The sequence below is a fragment of the Mus caroli genome, unplaced genomic scaffold (genome assembly GCF_978045245.1).
Source record: "Mus caroli unplaced genomic scaffold, Mus_caroli_1 scaffold_1, whole genome shotgun sequence".
NCBI classification, from domain to species: Eukaryota; Metazoa; Chordata; class Mammalia; order Rodentia; family Muridae; genus Mus; species Mus caroli.
Window position 1 is genome coordinate 154,342,484 of NW_028227256.1, and position 15,839 is coordinate 154,358,322.

The following is a 15,839-nucleotide window of genomic DNA, read 5'->3' on the forward strand; positions in this document are numbered from 1 at the left end:
TTTGAAGTGGTTCATAGGCAATTTATCATCAATACTATTTAATAGCAATTCTTGTACCTCAGAGGCTTGAAGAAGCAATAACCCCACAGCTATAAAACCAGGATGGTACTATGTTTCTAAGAAATAATATAAAAGAAAATGAATGCAAGCCCTAAAAGGAGGCTTGTCAGACACACCCCAACCACTGCTAGCTGTCACCCCTCAAGCAGCAGTGGTCCTCACTGATGTTGCCCCGCACAGTGCAGCTCAGCATCCATTTCAAAAGGATCCAAGTCTTTCAAAAGCATTGTGGGCAGAGGATTCCTTCTGACTAAAGCCAATCTTCCAGTAAGCAATGCCAGTAACTCTTGTTTGCAGAAGGTTTGCATGATGGCTTGAAATCCAGCTAGAAAGGAATGTGCCTCAATAAACAGGAAGGGTGTGTTCTCTTAAAGGCCAATGAGTTAATAAATCGATTAGTACTGATTTCCAATCAATAGACTGCCTCAGTTTTAAAGGCATGTAATTTACAGATTTAACCTCAGAAGGCTTTCTGCTGAGGTCATTGGAGAGGTAATGCAGCCCCAGAGACTGACGAGGCTGTGTTCATCCTTGCTCCAACCATGGAGGGGCTGGCTAAGCATGGCTCATTCCTCCGGGATAACAATGTTCTTGTTGGGCTTCTAATAAGTCAAACTCTGCAGTTATGAACAGTATGACTCAACGTCAGGATCAAGAGCCTGTGCAGAAGGTGGCACAATGGTGGATGGTCCGGTTGACACAGAAAAATAACTGCTACGGGAACATAGGCCTACAAAGAGGGAAAAACACAATCGCAAGGTAGATCCTTTCTGAACTGTTTACACAAATATACACTGAACGAAACCAAACAGAAAGCTGTATCCCATCAATTCTTCTGATCCTTACAGTTTAGCCAGCATATTGAAATATTCTGAAAAGCAAGCACATGAAGCCCAAAATGGTGCTTGGGGCATTATGCAGTCATTGTTACAGGTACACTTTAAAAACAGACTTCTGAAAAATAAGCCTCTCTGTTTGAATCAGTTGTTAGATGAGAGATGGCTAGTACTACACACTATCACACCAGACCAAACAATATCCCAGTCGGTCTGCTTGTAAAGTTTAAATTTTAATCGAGTTTCTAAAAGAGTTCTCCTTGGCTATGAGAGAAACAAACGAGCTTTACTGTCTGTGGGAAATGAGCTGGTGAGAACTAATTTACACCTGAGGGGAAGCGTGATAGGATTCATTCTCCAGTAAGTAAAATACTCAAAGATTTAATAGAGTTTGGCAATGTTTTCTTTGCTTCAATTATAATCTGATACCATTTGGTGAATTACAGATAAAAAACAACCCACCTACTCTGATGCATCTCTCCCGGTTTCTAAAATCATCCTAAAAAGCAATGACCGACCTTTAGAGCCATCTCAAGGTAGAAAAATAGTTTTACTTTCAGCCAGGAGCCATGGTGCTAATAGGACCTGGCTGATCAAATCTAAATATGGTTCTCCCTCCACACACCCATACGTGTCCAGAGCTGGGTGCACCAAATACAACTCCCATCCCAGCCCTTTCTCTTTGGCAAAACTGTGAGGCTGGCTTCTGCAAGCTGCCCATCTCCCCAGACCTGATTCACCTACATTGTAACGGCTTTAGCATATTCATGACAAAGAAGTAATACAACAGCCACAGGGTTCTCATTCACAGTATCTCAAAAACAGTATGCATACGACTTAAAACATTGTTCTGGAGCAAAACAAACTAAGGGATTGCTTAAAAAAAAAAAAAAAAAAAAAAAGGCAAGATAAAAGTAAGACACACGGGGAAAGCCTGCGCTGTAGCCCCGCTGGCCACTGCAGATCTGTCTGCATATACTCAACACAACACGGGTTCGCTTAGACTGTTATCTGAAAAATCATTCTCTAACGGCAATATGTGCCTTTCCCTGCTTGTCAAGGAAGTCCCAAATAAGGTATTTCTGTCACAGGACATATTTGAATTATTCAAATTAGAAACACTCAGAAAAGGCTCTTCATTTTCTCTTGGACTAATTTCCTTTTTTTAGCTAATTACTGTAATTACTGTATAGACAGTATTTTCTAGTTAAGCTCAATGGGCTTGGTGATAAAATACTTCTAATAAAGTATACAATTCTTGAAGGACACAATGTGAGACATTTTACACGAGACCCAAAGAGCAGTTTGCTAGGAGGTGTCTGTCAGTCAAGGCCTTTGCACACGGAGCCACTGTAAAAGTGGGGACCCCGCAACAGTCAAGCGTTATTTTTGGTTAAAATTCTAAGCTATGTCAAGTCCAACATTCGTTTTAAAAATTAAATGTGTTATTGCCTAGGAGAGCTCTCTCCAATGCTTGGTCAGCTACTAACAAACATGGTTCTCACCCTGGGGACCGACAGTAACTTTCTGAATACAATGCTCTGGTATATCTTGTGAAGTCATACAAGAAAAGCTTTTATATTTCTAATTCCTAGAACTGCAAACTTTGCCTTTATTCTTCTTAAAATTGCTTTGTCTTACAATAAAATACATACATATACATGAAGAACCTTTTAAACAAGTATGCTTTTGAACCTCATACTGAACAACAAAAAAAAACTCAATAAAAAATAAGTCTGGCATACTGCACATTAAACACTGCAAGGGGCAACACCACGAGAAACACCAGGGTCTTCCCTGCGACACCCGTGGCTGGATAATCCACTTGACTTGAGAAAAGGCTACAGAAACCCGAGCTTGGGATCACCATGCTCCTATGCGGATTTGGGCCCAACAATGAATTCATACAGAAAGTTAAACTTTAACCCCGGTGTGTTCTGGAGCCTGCTGGCACGTGAACACTCAGCCTTTGTCCCTCCTGCAGGAAATCATGTTCCCCTTCTAGCACTCAATTCCAAACGGTAGTGTTTAAATGGATCCCTCAACCAAAGCGAGGCACGCCCTCCTTAGCTATCTACCCACAGCTTCCACAGCAGGTCCCTCCCAGGTCTTGCTGTGGGAATGTGAGGCAGCCACTGGCAGAGGCTGAACAGAACCTGCAGGGGATTTCTCATTGCACCTAAAACAGCTCCTGATGGAATCCATAAGAAATGTTTTTCCGTTTTAAAGTGTATCTAAAAAAGATGGTTTCCCCTCCAAAATTAGTACAAAGTTAAAAGAAATGCAAATTAGCTACAATTTATTCCAAGCACAGCACCGCCAGAAGACGCACACACACTATTTGGTGTCGGCTCTCCTCGCACTCTGTTAAGGCAGTGGTTTCCACAGGTCAGTTCGGAGAGAAGAAGCGCAGTTCATGGCAGTTTGCTTTGCAACTCCATCGTTTTTCTCTGGGAACATCTCACTTCATTCCCTGAAATTAGTGCTTTTGGTTCTGAGCTCCGGAGGCTGGGCTGGAGCCTGGGGGCTCTTCCTGGCACGGGATGGTGCGGCTGGGGCTCTCGGCAGGTCCCGGTTCCACACGGGAACAATAGCACTCCTCTTCTGTCTCAGGAGTTTACTCAAAAGTCATCAAGTTTGTAGGAACCTGAAAAATACAAGCAGCCCACACTGACGGCTACCACTCCATCCGACTGCTTAGCTGTTTCTAAGTCCCTGGATATATCTCTGTCACTGAATACCTCTGTCACAATGTCCTAAAGTGAATCACCCCTCAAATCCACTCTGTGGTGAGTGGGATTCTGTAACTTGAAATTTAGCACATAAATTTTATTATTATGTAATACATAAAATATAGTTTCCTATTAAATAATGTGTTTAAAATTTATATAAAATTTAACAAACCAAATTCAGCATTTATTTTGTCTTGTTATTTAGCCAAGCCCACATCACGCTGACCTATGCATCTTTCTTGAGACAGACTCAGCTTTTAGCCCAGGCCAGCCTTGAGCTTGGGAGTGCTGGGCACGAGCCACCACACGGTTTAAATGTCCTTCACAGGGAACTCGTTACAAGGTGCTTTGAGTGGTTTACAACAGTGAGTCTAGCATGCCACATCACTAGAAAATCACGGTTAATACGCTTTTCCAAGTTGATGTGCCTGGACAGGAGGAAGGACACAGAGTTTTTGTGCCTTACAGGGGCCTAATGGGTGTTTGCCAAAATAAATAAATGAATCAAAGAAATATGGCAAACCTTGTAGAACAGAATTCCATACAATTACCATCAATTAAAAAAGCTACACTGACTGTTTTATAGCAATCATGAAGGACTTTTCTATGAAAACTTCAGAAATACTAAAGAGTCAAATCTATTAGGAAAATTATCTGACACTTTCTGACTTAAAATATATGTAACAGTTTAGCACTTTGAGATTACACTGTATTTAGTTTGATTTCTTATTTGTCTGAATTAAAAGAATTACTGTGTTGGGGATGAAGCTCAGAGGCTTCAACACACTGGTCAAGTGTCTTCCCATGGGGCACAATTCCAGTCTCTAAAACTCAGGACTCTCTACCTAAGGGCTACTGAGTTTCATGGAGCTACTAGCACAGGCTTCCTAAGTGCTGGCAGAGCTGGTAGGTCAGTGGTCCCCTCCTCATCCATCTCACTGGCCAGCAGACTCTCTCTGAAACCTGTTAGCCTCTGGAGCTGCAGTCATAGGTAGTTGGGTCACTAGATATGGGTGATGGGACTTGAACTCTGGTCCGTACAAGAGCAGCAAGCATTCTTAGCCACGGGGCAATCTCCACCCTGACATGCTAGCTTTTGCATGGAGAATTCTACTAGATAATCTGCCTCTACTCTAGACACAGATATTCTAAAAACCTCTAGCTTTATCTGCACACTTGCTGTCCCCACACTGTCCCTCCACTCACCCTGTTCTTATGCAGCTTGTTCCTTCCAACCACTCACTTCAGCATCACTCTGGGAAGGCTCAGTCACACATTTACCCACCTGTCTCTCTCTCTCTAGTTTATAAACATAGTTTTGTTTACTTATGTCCTTCTTTCTTTTTTCTTTTCTTTTTTGAGACAGGGTTTCTCTGTGTAGCCCAGGCTGTCCTTGAACTCAGAAATCCACCTGCCTCTGCCTCCTGAGTGCCGGGATTAAAGGCGTGCACCACCTTATATCTTTAGTAGGTGTGCTCAGCTACTTGTATCTTTCTAAAATGATCTGTCTCTTAAACACATGAATAAAAATTTCTGAGGATGAGGAGGAGAAGGAGGAAGAAAAGGAGGAAGTGGAAGGGGAGGAAGAGGAGGAGAAGGAAGAGAATGAAGATGAAGAGGAGGAGGGGGAGAAGGAAGAGGGGCAGGAGGAGGAGATAGGGGAAGAGGAGGAGGAGGGGAGGAGGAGGAGGGTTCACCTGTTGCTTGTTACTCTGGCAGGCCGCGCTCAAGTGTTTAAACCACAGCATTGCATTCATCCTGCTGCCAGCTTGAAACTTGTATGAATTTCCTGTAATTGCCAAAAGCGAGTAAAAAATAATCAATTTAAAGACTATAACACAATATTCCTGCCAGATATGTAAGACTGAATGAAATATGACTACAGAGCTCAGTTTCAGAATTTCCCAATGGAAATTCTTATGCCATCTGCTCACAGGACCTAACATTTAGAAAGTCATATTTCTACCATGCATACAGTAAAAGTGATTATAGTTCCCTAAATGTTCATTAAAATAACTGGTCTGCAAAATACTGTCACCCCACACCTCTCTGTGTAGGGAGTGTGCGACTCTGCTCACGCCAGGCCTGAGCCCTGCTTCTCAATGCATCCTCTAATAGTAGTATGGAGGTTTCACCTGTTCATGATTCTATACATCTACCACTTAAATAGTCATTCCCAATTACATCAAACAGCCAGTTATATAACATCAACATTGTTAAGACATATGCCAAGTTATTACAAATGTTCAGATCTTCTGGGGGGGAGGGTCTCTTAGAAACTGGAAGCCAGGGCTTCCGACTTGCTAAGTGCTCTACCACTGAGCTTAAAATTTCCAGCTCCAGGGAGACAGCAAGTGTTTCTCTTTTAGGAAGTTACCCTGTGTGAACCTGGCAGCTCCAGTGTCTAATCTCATTCAACGTGAGACAAGACAGGAACGTGATGAGGGTGTTTTACACGGCTCCATAAAGTAATGAGGAAGGGGTGGGGCGAGCACTGATCTGTGAGCTGCAACGTGCTGAGCCCAGCTGTCTTCTTTTGTCACTCATCCCCTAGGATGCAGAGCCTGCACCCAGCAGTGCTCAGAGCCCTCTGAGAGGCTCCTGAAGCCTCCTCACCTGCAGAAGCTGCTGTCTTGTCTTCATGGGATGCTCAGAAACCATCTTAGTCCTGTTCTGTTTGCTGAATTCAGGTAAGTATTACTACTTAATCTGAACAGAGAAGTCTACAACTGCAACTTGTCAAGGCTACAATTTACACTAGTAAATACTGTTGCTTGTATGAACCATAAAAACTCGTGTACTCCGAAATAGTTCTATGAAGTTTGCTAAGAAGATGGAAGGAAACCAAAGAATTTGTTAATAAAACTCAATATCCCATTTTAAAAGTGCAATTTTATGCTGAGTAGCCATGAGATTCTACGGGACTGAGGCTTTAATTTAGAGAGCTGGGAGTAAGGTGTTCTTACTCTGTAAGCTGATTTACAGCCAATTTGGTGCAACTTTTTTCTTGCATCTACCATACAAATTAAATGTTTAATTTAAAATTATAATACATGAAAAGCTATTTGTTGATACAAAACTCACACCTGAACAGATGTAAATACTCAGTGGTGGAGTTGATTAAAGGTAATCTACTTCAGTAAGAGTTGCTAAGTGGACGATTTGGAACAGATGTGCAAGAATTCTCCAGATGGACTCGTACTCGTGGTGGCTGTCAGCAACAGCTGGCAGCTGCTGTGAAGGAAGAGGAGCAACCACTCGGGATCTTCGGGAGGAGCCTATGAGAGCCACCACGGGTGCCGCAGGCCAGGCAGCGGAACTCTGACAAGCCCACGCTCCAATTCTTCTCACCCACTTCCCAGACTCCTATGGTCAGTCCTAACGAATGTTTCTATATATTGTATGTAAGGTATTTTAGAATTGGATTTGAGCTAAGCAAGCAATAAAGCCACAATGAAAGTTATGGAAGGGCAACGGTAATTTTCAGAACTTGAGAATGATGTTACTGCTGGGTATAGATGACGAGGCACACTGCATTTACAGGTGGTGAGCATTTGTCCAAAGTATGGCATACAGACTCCATGATCTGGACTACTTTTAATTCAAGCTTAAAACACAATATGGCATAAAAGTCCTCCCAATAGATACAAGTCCTCAAATACTTCTCTGTTGATAATACAGCAGAAGCCGGATCAGGATCCGGAGTTAGGGTCTGCAGTACTTGACCCCAGTCTGTCTAACCGTTCACCTTTCTCGGAGTCAGTCAGCAGAAAGAGGTCTGGATGCTCTGGATCGTCAGCCATCATCACCATCCAGCCCACCACAGACACATTCTTATTTGACGTTGATTTGAACTGAGATGAGAGGAGCAGAGAAAACAGAGATGACCAGTGACTTTTATGTCCAGTTCTCAGTCAAAGTTACAAGTGTCAGGGAGCTTATCTCAGTGTGTCCACAGGAGATAAGCTGTGTGACTGGACGCTGGCTCAGGTCAGCTCCGCACGCCCTCTTAGGTAGCCACTCCACATTCCCGACAGGCATGCTGGGAATCTGCTGTCCCCAAACACCCGTGTGCCTTTAGCCTGAAAATTTCATGTGCTCGCGAGGCTATCAGATAATTCCTACTTGCATTTTGCAAAAGCAAGAGAGATTTAAAAAAAAAAAAAAAAGGGAGGTACTTTAGGAATGCTGGTTATTTTTATAGTTAACTATTCTTTCTCTTGAGAAAGGGGAGCTAAGAAGAGCAGAAAATGAGGTTAACCTCAGTAACAGAAATTAAAAGTGAATGTCTAAGTAGCAGCAACTCAATCCTAGCAGCATGTTAAAACAAACAAACCTGCCAGAAGTCACAGTACACAACAAAACAACGAACAACACTTCTACCATGACATTACTAGTGGAGTGTGCCTTGGTTTAATGAAGAACTTTTATTAATTAGAATAAGGACAAGCAAAAGACCTGCACAGGCATCAGGGAGAAGCAAACGCACAAGAAGGGTGAAGCTCACTAAATAGCCAACAGCACAGAATAAAGCTAGGCTTTATGCTATGGGCAGCAAAGACCAAAGGGAGCCAGCTTCATTCTTTCTAGTGACCAGGAACCGTAGTTTGCCCTTTATGGAAAAGCTTGGTATTTACACTCCTCAGGCTATACCCACAGAATCTGGACATAAAAACCCACAGCTTAAGGAATGGAGGCATTATGATAAGCTCATAGAATACAAGCCTATCCAACTGTGAAAAAAAATAAACGACAACGTCAGGCACCAACAGTGACTGTCAGCTCTTAGGAGTGCGCGAGCACGAGTACACGCATGCACGCATGCGGCTGGCTGGCTGTGGCGCTGCTCACCTTTAATCACTGCCTAGTTTATAGGAGTTTTAGGTCAGCCAAACTGGCATAGTGAGACCCTGTCTTCAAAAAGGGAGAGTGCACAGGTGCACATGTGACAGACATGCAACCCCAAGGTGAAGGAAAGCAGAGCGCTGACTACAATGGACTGCAAGATGATGCAGGTGAGGTAAGGTGCTACATCTTATTTGGGAAGGATGTAAGCATGTTTGCTCACTATCTTTTACAGCTGAAATTACTAAAAAGGAATGACTATAGTACCACAGTAATGTTAATGGCACAAAAAAATAAAAAAGAAAAAGAAAACCAGGAAGCTATAAAACTGACATTGAAAATACATTAGGATAGCACACTTGACAGCTGATAACTTTTTTAAAATACATTTTTTATTAGATATTTTCTTCATTTACATTTCAAATGTTATCCCCAAAGCCCCCTATACCCTCCCCCCATCCTGCTCCCCAACCCACCCACTCCCGCTTCCTGGCCCTGGCATTCCTCTGTGTTGGGGCATATGATCTTTGCAAGACAAGGGCTCCTCCTCCCATTGATGGACGACTAGGCCATCCTCTGACAGCTCGTAACTTAACTTCAAAATAAACTGCACAATTTACTAATTTGGGCTTCTTAACTTCTGCTGCACTGTCATGCAGTGTAGGCCCATAGTACAGAGGGATGAGCTATAAACAGTGACGGGCCTCAGTATGCTGAACCCTCAGGTCTGGAGTCAGTCGTGTGTGGGGAGGGATGCCTCTCCCCAACTCCATCCTATGCTTGCAAACAGGGCCTTTTTGTGCTGATACAGTTTCATGCTAACTGGATCTATTTATACTGTGATTTGTGTTTTTTTTTAAGCCGATCAATAACTTTCCTTGCTGTGGTAGTTTGAATGAAAACGACCCTATAGGCTCACAGGAACTGGCACCATTAGGAGGCGGGTCTTTGTTGGAGGAAGTGCGTTACTGGGGGGCGGGCTTTGAGGTCTCAGATGCTCAAGCCAGGCCTAGTGTTTCTCTCTTTTGTTGCCCATGGATCCAGATGCAGAACTCTCAGCTACCTTTCCAGCGCCATGCCTACCTCTGTGTCACCGAGCTTCCTGTCATTCAGATAATAGACTAAACCTCTGAAGTCTAAGCCAACCCTAACTAAATGTTTTCCTCTATAAGAGTTGACGTGGTCATGATGTCTCTTCCGAGCAATTAAAACCCTAAGACGACAATTACTGTTAATTATTTTATGTATTCTCAGATCTCTGCTATTGTAAACATTATAGAAGTATTCTTCTACCAACATCTCTGTTCACTTGTTCAAAGAACACACGTTTTCCTAGATGAGGAACTTTGATATTCAGGAAAGTACCAATGAGGCCTGCCTGCTTAACACACACACACACACACACACACACACACACACACACACACACGCGCACACACAGGCAACCTTATTTCCCAGCTGATGCAGGCTTAGTCTTTCCATCTCCCCAGTGAGCGAGCGTGTAACTAAGGAGGCTGGTTGGTTAGTGCGTTTTACCTTCTGCTCACTTCCTGCTCTACTCTCCTGGTTTATTACTTTATAAATATACAACTTTTCTTTTTCACACATTTCAAATTTTAACCAATCAAGCACATTTGTTGAATCATTATCATGTATTGATTTAAACATACCTCAATTTTTTGCAATGATTATACTTTACCTAAATCTTTTAATATCAGTATGTTTTCATTTTTAAATTTCAAAAAATAGCAATATAACAAAATAGTGCCCAATATAGGCATATGGCCGTCAAGTATCTTTCCTCTCGCCTTCATTTTTGAGACTAGGTCTCATAAGTAGCCCGTTAGCCTTGAACTCATGGTAATCTTTTCAGTCCCTCCCTAAGGTCCCAGTATGAGTCCTAAGTGGTCACCCCCAAACACATGCAAATAAGAGCAACACTAACTGGATTTGGCAGGTTGCATACCAAGGGTAGGGTGTATAAGTGTGTATATACAAAAGAAAATAATGTCATACAAGAGATATAAGAGGAGTTGGGCAGAAATAATTCACATAAAGTGTACTTGTACATTAAATTCTCAAATAAAAAACAGTGGGAAAGGTGGCTTCTGGGGGAAGAATGAGGGCTGGGGAGAGATGGGGAGGATAATCAACAAAACAAAACTTGTTTGAAATACCACAATAAAAGCTAACACTTGGTATACTATAAAACGTAATCATTCCATAAGTAAAGGCTATGTGCAGAGAAAGAGCATCAAGAGCTTCTAAAGGAACAGGGAAGGTAGGAAGCCGAGTGCAGTGCCCGCTCGCCTCCTCACTCCGCCATCTCTCAGGCCTGAGACAGAGTCTCCCTAAGTAGTCCCAGAACTCACTAGTGTGGCCTCAAACTCACAGAGGTCATAATTTCCCTGCCTTTGAGAGCTAGCATTAAAGGCATGTGCCTTCATGCCCAGGTGAGTAGAGAATTTCAGGTATTGTTTTCATTTCCATTTAAATAACAGGAACTGAGGCCGTGAGGCAAAGGTTTTGAGCCATGTTGTGACCCAAACTCATGGCTGAGAAAGGTCTGATGCTGTGATAGATATTTGTAAGCTGTCATTTTCACACTTGCAATGAAAAAACAGTGTTCAAAAAACTTGAAAACACACAAGTGACCCCAAGGCATTGCAGTGTGGCCCCTTACACACTCCAGAATGGCCCCTTACACACTGTCATGTGCTTGGCCCACGGAGTGGCACTATTAGGAGGTGTGGCCTTGTTGGAGTAGGTGCGTCACTGTGAGTGTCGGCTTTAAAACCCTGATCATAGCTGCCTGAAAGCCAGTCTCCTCCTCTTTGCCTTCAGAACAAGATGTAAAACTCTCAGCTCCTCCTGTACCATGCCTGTCTGGATACTGCCATGCTCCCACCTTGATGATAATGGATTGAACCTCTAAACCTGTAAGCCAGCCCCAATTAAATGTCGCCCCTTGTAAGAGTTGCCTTGGTGATGGCGTCTGTTCACAGCAGTAAAACCCTAAGACACACATTCCAGAGTGGCCCCTTAAACACATTTCCAACTCCAATACTGCACACCAGGAGGAAGCACGAGAGTTGGTGGGTGAGAAACGTGGTCCCATGTCCTACTAGGGAGGGGTGTTTTCTTTACAACCAGGAAGAGGTTGTGAAACAAAGCTAAGGATTTTGAGGAGGAATACTCACATGCTTTCTTTCTGTAGCCTTCAGAGATTTGGCGGCATAGTAAAAAAGCTGTGTTCCACACAAGGCTGCCCAATACTTTGTCCAAGATGCTACCTGTGGAGGATAAACACACGGGTAACTACTGAAAGACCCTGGCTTCCCTTTCTTTGTGACAGCACTCTACTCTCATTTTAGCTATTGGAGTTGCAAGTTCAGAGGCAGGTTACAGCACTTCTGATATCTGCATCTTAGATACCCCCCCCCATCATGTTCAGTGAACATATGTTAGTGTGGATCCAGTAATTCTTCAAGAATCCTGTAACTTTTAGGGAGACAGTAAAGTGCTTGCTTGGTGTGCATGCACAAGGGCCTGGGTTCGGAACCCCAGCATGTAAAAGCTGGGTGTAGAAGCTGGGTGTATCTGAGGCACACACAGACAACAGACTCCTGGCCATCCAGTGATCTTGTGGTTGGTTCAGTGAGACCCTGTCTCAAAAAATAAGGGGGTAGTGATGAAGAAGACCCTGATACTGGCCAACTGCATGCAGAATTGTGCATTTATATGCACATAAGTACGCACAAGCACAAACTCATGAATATGTACATAGACGCAGACGTCAGATCACTACTCAATATTACTCTGTAGTGCCATCACCTTCTTGCCCCAATCCCATGTCCTTTCTCCACTCTTCCCAGCTGGTCTACACCTCACAGGCAGGCACTCCATCTAGTCTCTCACACCTTCACCCCATGCCCTCGCCTCTCCTGATGAAATTGGGACCTCTAGTTGTATCTGGTTTCTTGGCACCATATTATAGGAGCAGAGTATCACAGGAGGAAACACAGTTGTGCCACTGGTAAGAGTGACTAAAGTTTATCAATCTCTTAGTATTTTTTTTCTTTATTTTTTACTCCATTAAAACACTGTACTCTTTCTCTATAGACAACGATTACATACCCACTCCTCAAAGTTTTATTATATTCTCCTATCATGTCATTCTATAACTCCTGTACAAAACAAAGTCTGGCTTTAAAAAAAAAAAACTCATGGTTTCCAGCACACGTCCTGCCTCACAAACACCGCAGCAGCAGCCTTCTCTCTTGCTAAGAGAATCTCATCAATGCTGATCTATTGAAGACAAACTCAATTGTTTACTTTTTTTTTCTTTTTCTTTGTTTTCTTTTGAGACAGGGTTTCTCTGTATAGCCCTGGCTGTCCTGGAACTCACTCTGTAGACCAGGCTGGGCTTGAACTCGGAGATTCTCCTGCTTCTGCCTCCCAAATGCTGGGATTAAAGGTGTGCGCCACTACTGCTCAACAGTAGCAAACCTGATGTTAATTTTTAGGAGTAAACCTAATGCCATTAATGTTTTATTCAAAGAGGACGGCTGAGGTAGAAACAGCTTCTGGTTCTCACCTCAGCTAACTCTTCATCTACCAGTCATTTGTAGTAAAGAGACAAACTTTCCTTAGTCTACCCTGGTGCTAAGAAAGCCAAACTTTCTCTCTGTACTAAAGGCTCCTCCCATGAACTTTGTCTCTAGCATGCCGATTGTTTGGAGAACATTTAGAATTGGGATTCTGTTTTACATGAAAAAATACTGTATTACAAAGTTTAAATGAACTGATGGAACAAAATTGGTCAAATTCCATTTCTCAGCATGTACACAGCACCACCTGCCAAAACTACAACAAAGGTCAAGTCCAAAGTCCATACACAGGTCTGGGAACCTTGCCTTCTGGCTTCTGTAGCTCCACTTCAAGCTAACTTGTTATCTGAAGGTATGTCGACCCAGAACATAGTTTTTACGGTTAGAAGCTCACCCTGAGAAAGGTTCAGGGCTATACTGGGAACCCAAACACCCAGTGTAGTTTCCGGCCAGCTAACAGAAGCTTTCTACTGGCGAAGCTCATGTTCGAGCACTCTTCTTTGTGAACACCCAAATCAACAACCAGGTACACTTTCTGTCTGTGTGCTCACCCTCCTGTTGAAGAACAGAGTTTTCCCAGTCCAGGATTTAAATTAAAAACAAACAAAGAAAGAAACATAATAAGGAAAATGTATAGGTTAAATGACTCAAGAGGTGAACCTTACTGTGGGTTTCTTGCCTTCTTTTAGCAAGGTTTTCCTCCGGAGCACACCTTGAATAGTAACAGCTCCGGGGTACAGATGCACCGCCAAATCTTCCGACTCCGCAGAGCTGTAACAATGAGACGAAGCAAAGTGGCTAAGAGTGTGTCTGCGGTGGTCACTGAGAGGGTTCATCAACAATCCAATTCTTATGTTGAAAGCTCTGAGACTTTATTGAGAGCTGGTAAGATACGGAGGATCTTACAGAGTTACTAATTTTAAAGTTTTAAGCTGTTGTAAAGGTAAATTAGGAAGTTATTAAGGCCAGCAGATGTTTAAACACACATTCATCACATATTTCAATAAGTAGACTTTAGAAAGGAAGCAGCAATTTACTTTAACTAAAATTAGTTAAGATTTCCAGGTAATTTTTTTAACGTGCCACAGTACATCACTGTGGTAAACCATCAGAAACTGTTGGCAAGGAGACAACGATTTTGTTACAAGTATTTAAGTATACAAAACAGAGAAATACAAATAACAAACAAACAAAAACAATAAACAACCAACAAACACTCCACCCCACTCCCTAAAAAAAAAAAAAACCAACCCCCAAAAACTCACTTCCTTTTAAAGTATTTAAATAAAAGTAACTGTGTCAGTCACCGGCTTTTAGAAACTGGCTTTCTGGGTAAGAAGTTTTAGTGACATTCGGAAGCCTTACAGAGAGCTCTCTAACAGAGAAACCTAACACTCCGATTCCCTCTTCATATGCATTCATTTTAATGTCTTCCCTCAGTTGAGTTTAGAGCTTATGTTTAAGACAGAATGATTTAAATGCCAGTCTCTGGTGATGTGTTGTGAGATGTACAGCTCTTAAAACAGCCAAGAATGTAGAAGCTCAATTTTCTTTATGATTATTTAGGTGTCTTCAAAGTGACAACCTAGAGATTTCATGCTCCAGCTGTTTGTATGGAGGGGACATATACGGGATGTCACCATCAAGCTGACAGGGCTTGCTTCTCGTTGCTCTGAGGTGACTTCCTGTTGCTAGAGTTCCCACCCCCATGCATCTACCATCTTTAGGTGCTCACACAGCTAGAAAAGTTCTAAGAGGAGCCGGGCGTGGTGGCGCACGCCTTTAATCCCAGCACTCGGGAGGCAGAGGCAGGCGGATTTCTGAGTTCGAGGCCAGCCTGGTCTACAAAGTGAGTTCCAGGACAGCCAGGACTACACAGAGAAACCCTGTCTCGAAAAACCAAAAAAAACCAAAAAAAAAAAAAAAAAGAAAAGTTCTAAGAGGCCCAGCTAAGTAAAGAACTCAATAAAAGTTACTTAATGAAAGAAGATTTTTCTAAATTCAGGCTCTATGGTTTATCCAAGGAAAGAAAAAGCTTACCTTGAAAGGACAAACTGATATAAACTTACTAGAAAAATAAATGGTCTGATTGCAACGTAAGAAAAATAAATTGATTTTTGTATAGCTCAGCCATAATTAGCAGCACTAGAAAGTGTGTCATTAAAGGTCTAATAGCGTTTTTAAAATGTGACATAAAGATGCAATTTTTAATAATTAGCCTTGTGATTGAGAAAGAATACTTCAAATTTAAACTGCATTAAATCTTTTAAAGAAAGTTTTCCTGGGCAATTTATTTAGTTTTAAAACCAATTAGCTGAGGAAGAAGAGAAAAAAATGTCAGACCACACCCATATGAGCCAGCCACCAACACCAGAAGGGAGTTCTATGGCCCCTGATGCAGGGGATTGTACCTGCTGGCCTTCGTGTGGCTTCGATAGCCATTTCGCGGCACTCTTGTCACCGGGCCGAGAGAATGGTATAATCTGTTCCTGTTGGATTCCATTATAAATTGTATATATTACTCATATTTTTATTGATAGGATCATCATCAATACCTAGAATAGTATTCCAGTTTCCTATGTAATCTAGCTTTCTATATTAATCCTTAAAAAGGGTAAGATATGGTTTTTTAAAACATTCAACACATTTAAACTTTTTCTATTGACTCTAGAAACACAGGTCTAAAGTACATGCTATCGTATACAGGAACACATGCACTCACTGTCATACATCTGTCAAAAGGTTAAGAACTATTT

The 15,839-nt window shown here is 42.3% G+C and overlaps 1 protein-coding gene across 6 annotated transcripts in view; it reads right to left on the bottom strand.

Annotated features, from left to right (window-relative positions):
• Positions 1-3,178: 3,178 nt before the first annotated feature.
• The window catches only part of Ralgps2 (Ral GEF with PH domain and SH3 binding motif 2), a 137,244-nt gene continuing 124,583 nt past the window's right edge, over positions 3,179-15,839 (bottom strand). For 5 of the 6 annotated variants that reach the window (XM_021173192.2, XM_021173198.3, XM_085842360.1 and 2 more), the window contains 6 exons: positions 15,495-15,572; positions 13,749-13,854; positions 11,674-11,766; positions 7,377-7,482; positions 5,326-5,417; positions 3,179-3,543 (listed from right to left, as the gene is read on the bottom strand). In XM_021173192.2, coding sequence (XP_021028851.1) covers positions 3,514-3,543; positions 5,326-5,417; positions 7,377-7,482; positions 11,674-11,766; positions 13,749-13,854; positions 15,495-15,572 — 505 coding nt within the window. In that variant the 3' untranslated portion in view covers positions 3,179-3,513. The remainder of the gene's footprint in view (positions 3,544-5,325; positions 5,418-7,376; positions 7,483-11,673; positions 11,767-13,748; positions 13,855-15,494; positions 15,573-15,839) is intronic. The other variant, XM_021173203.2, reaches the window with a different exon arrangement.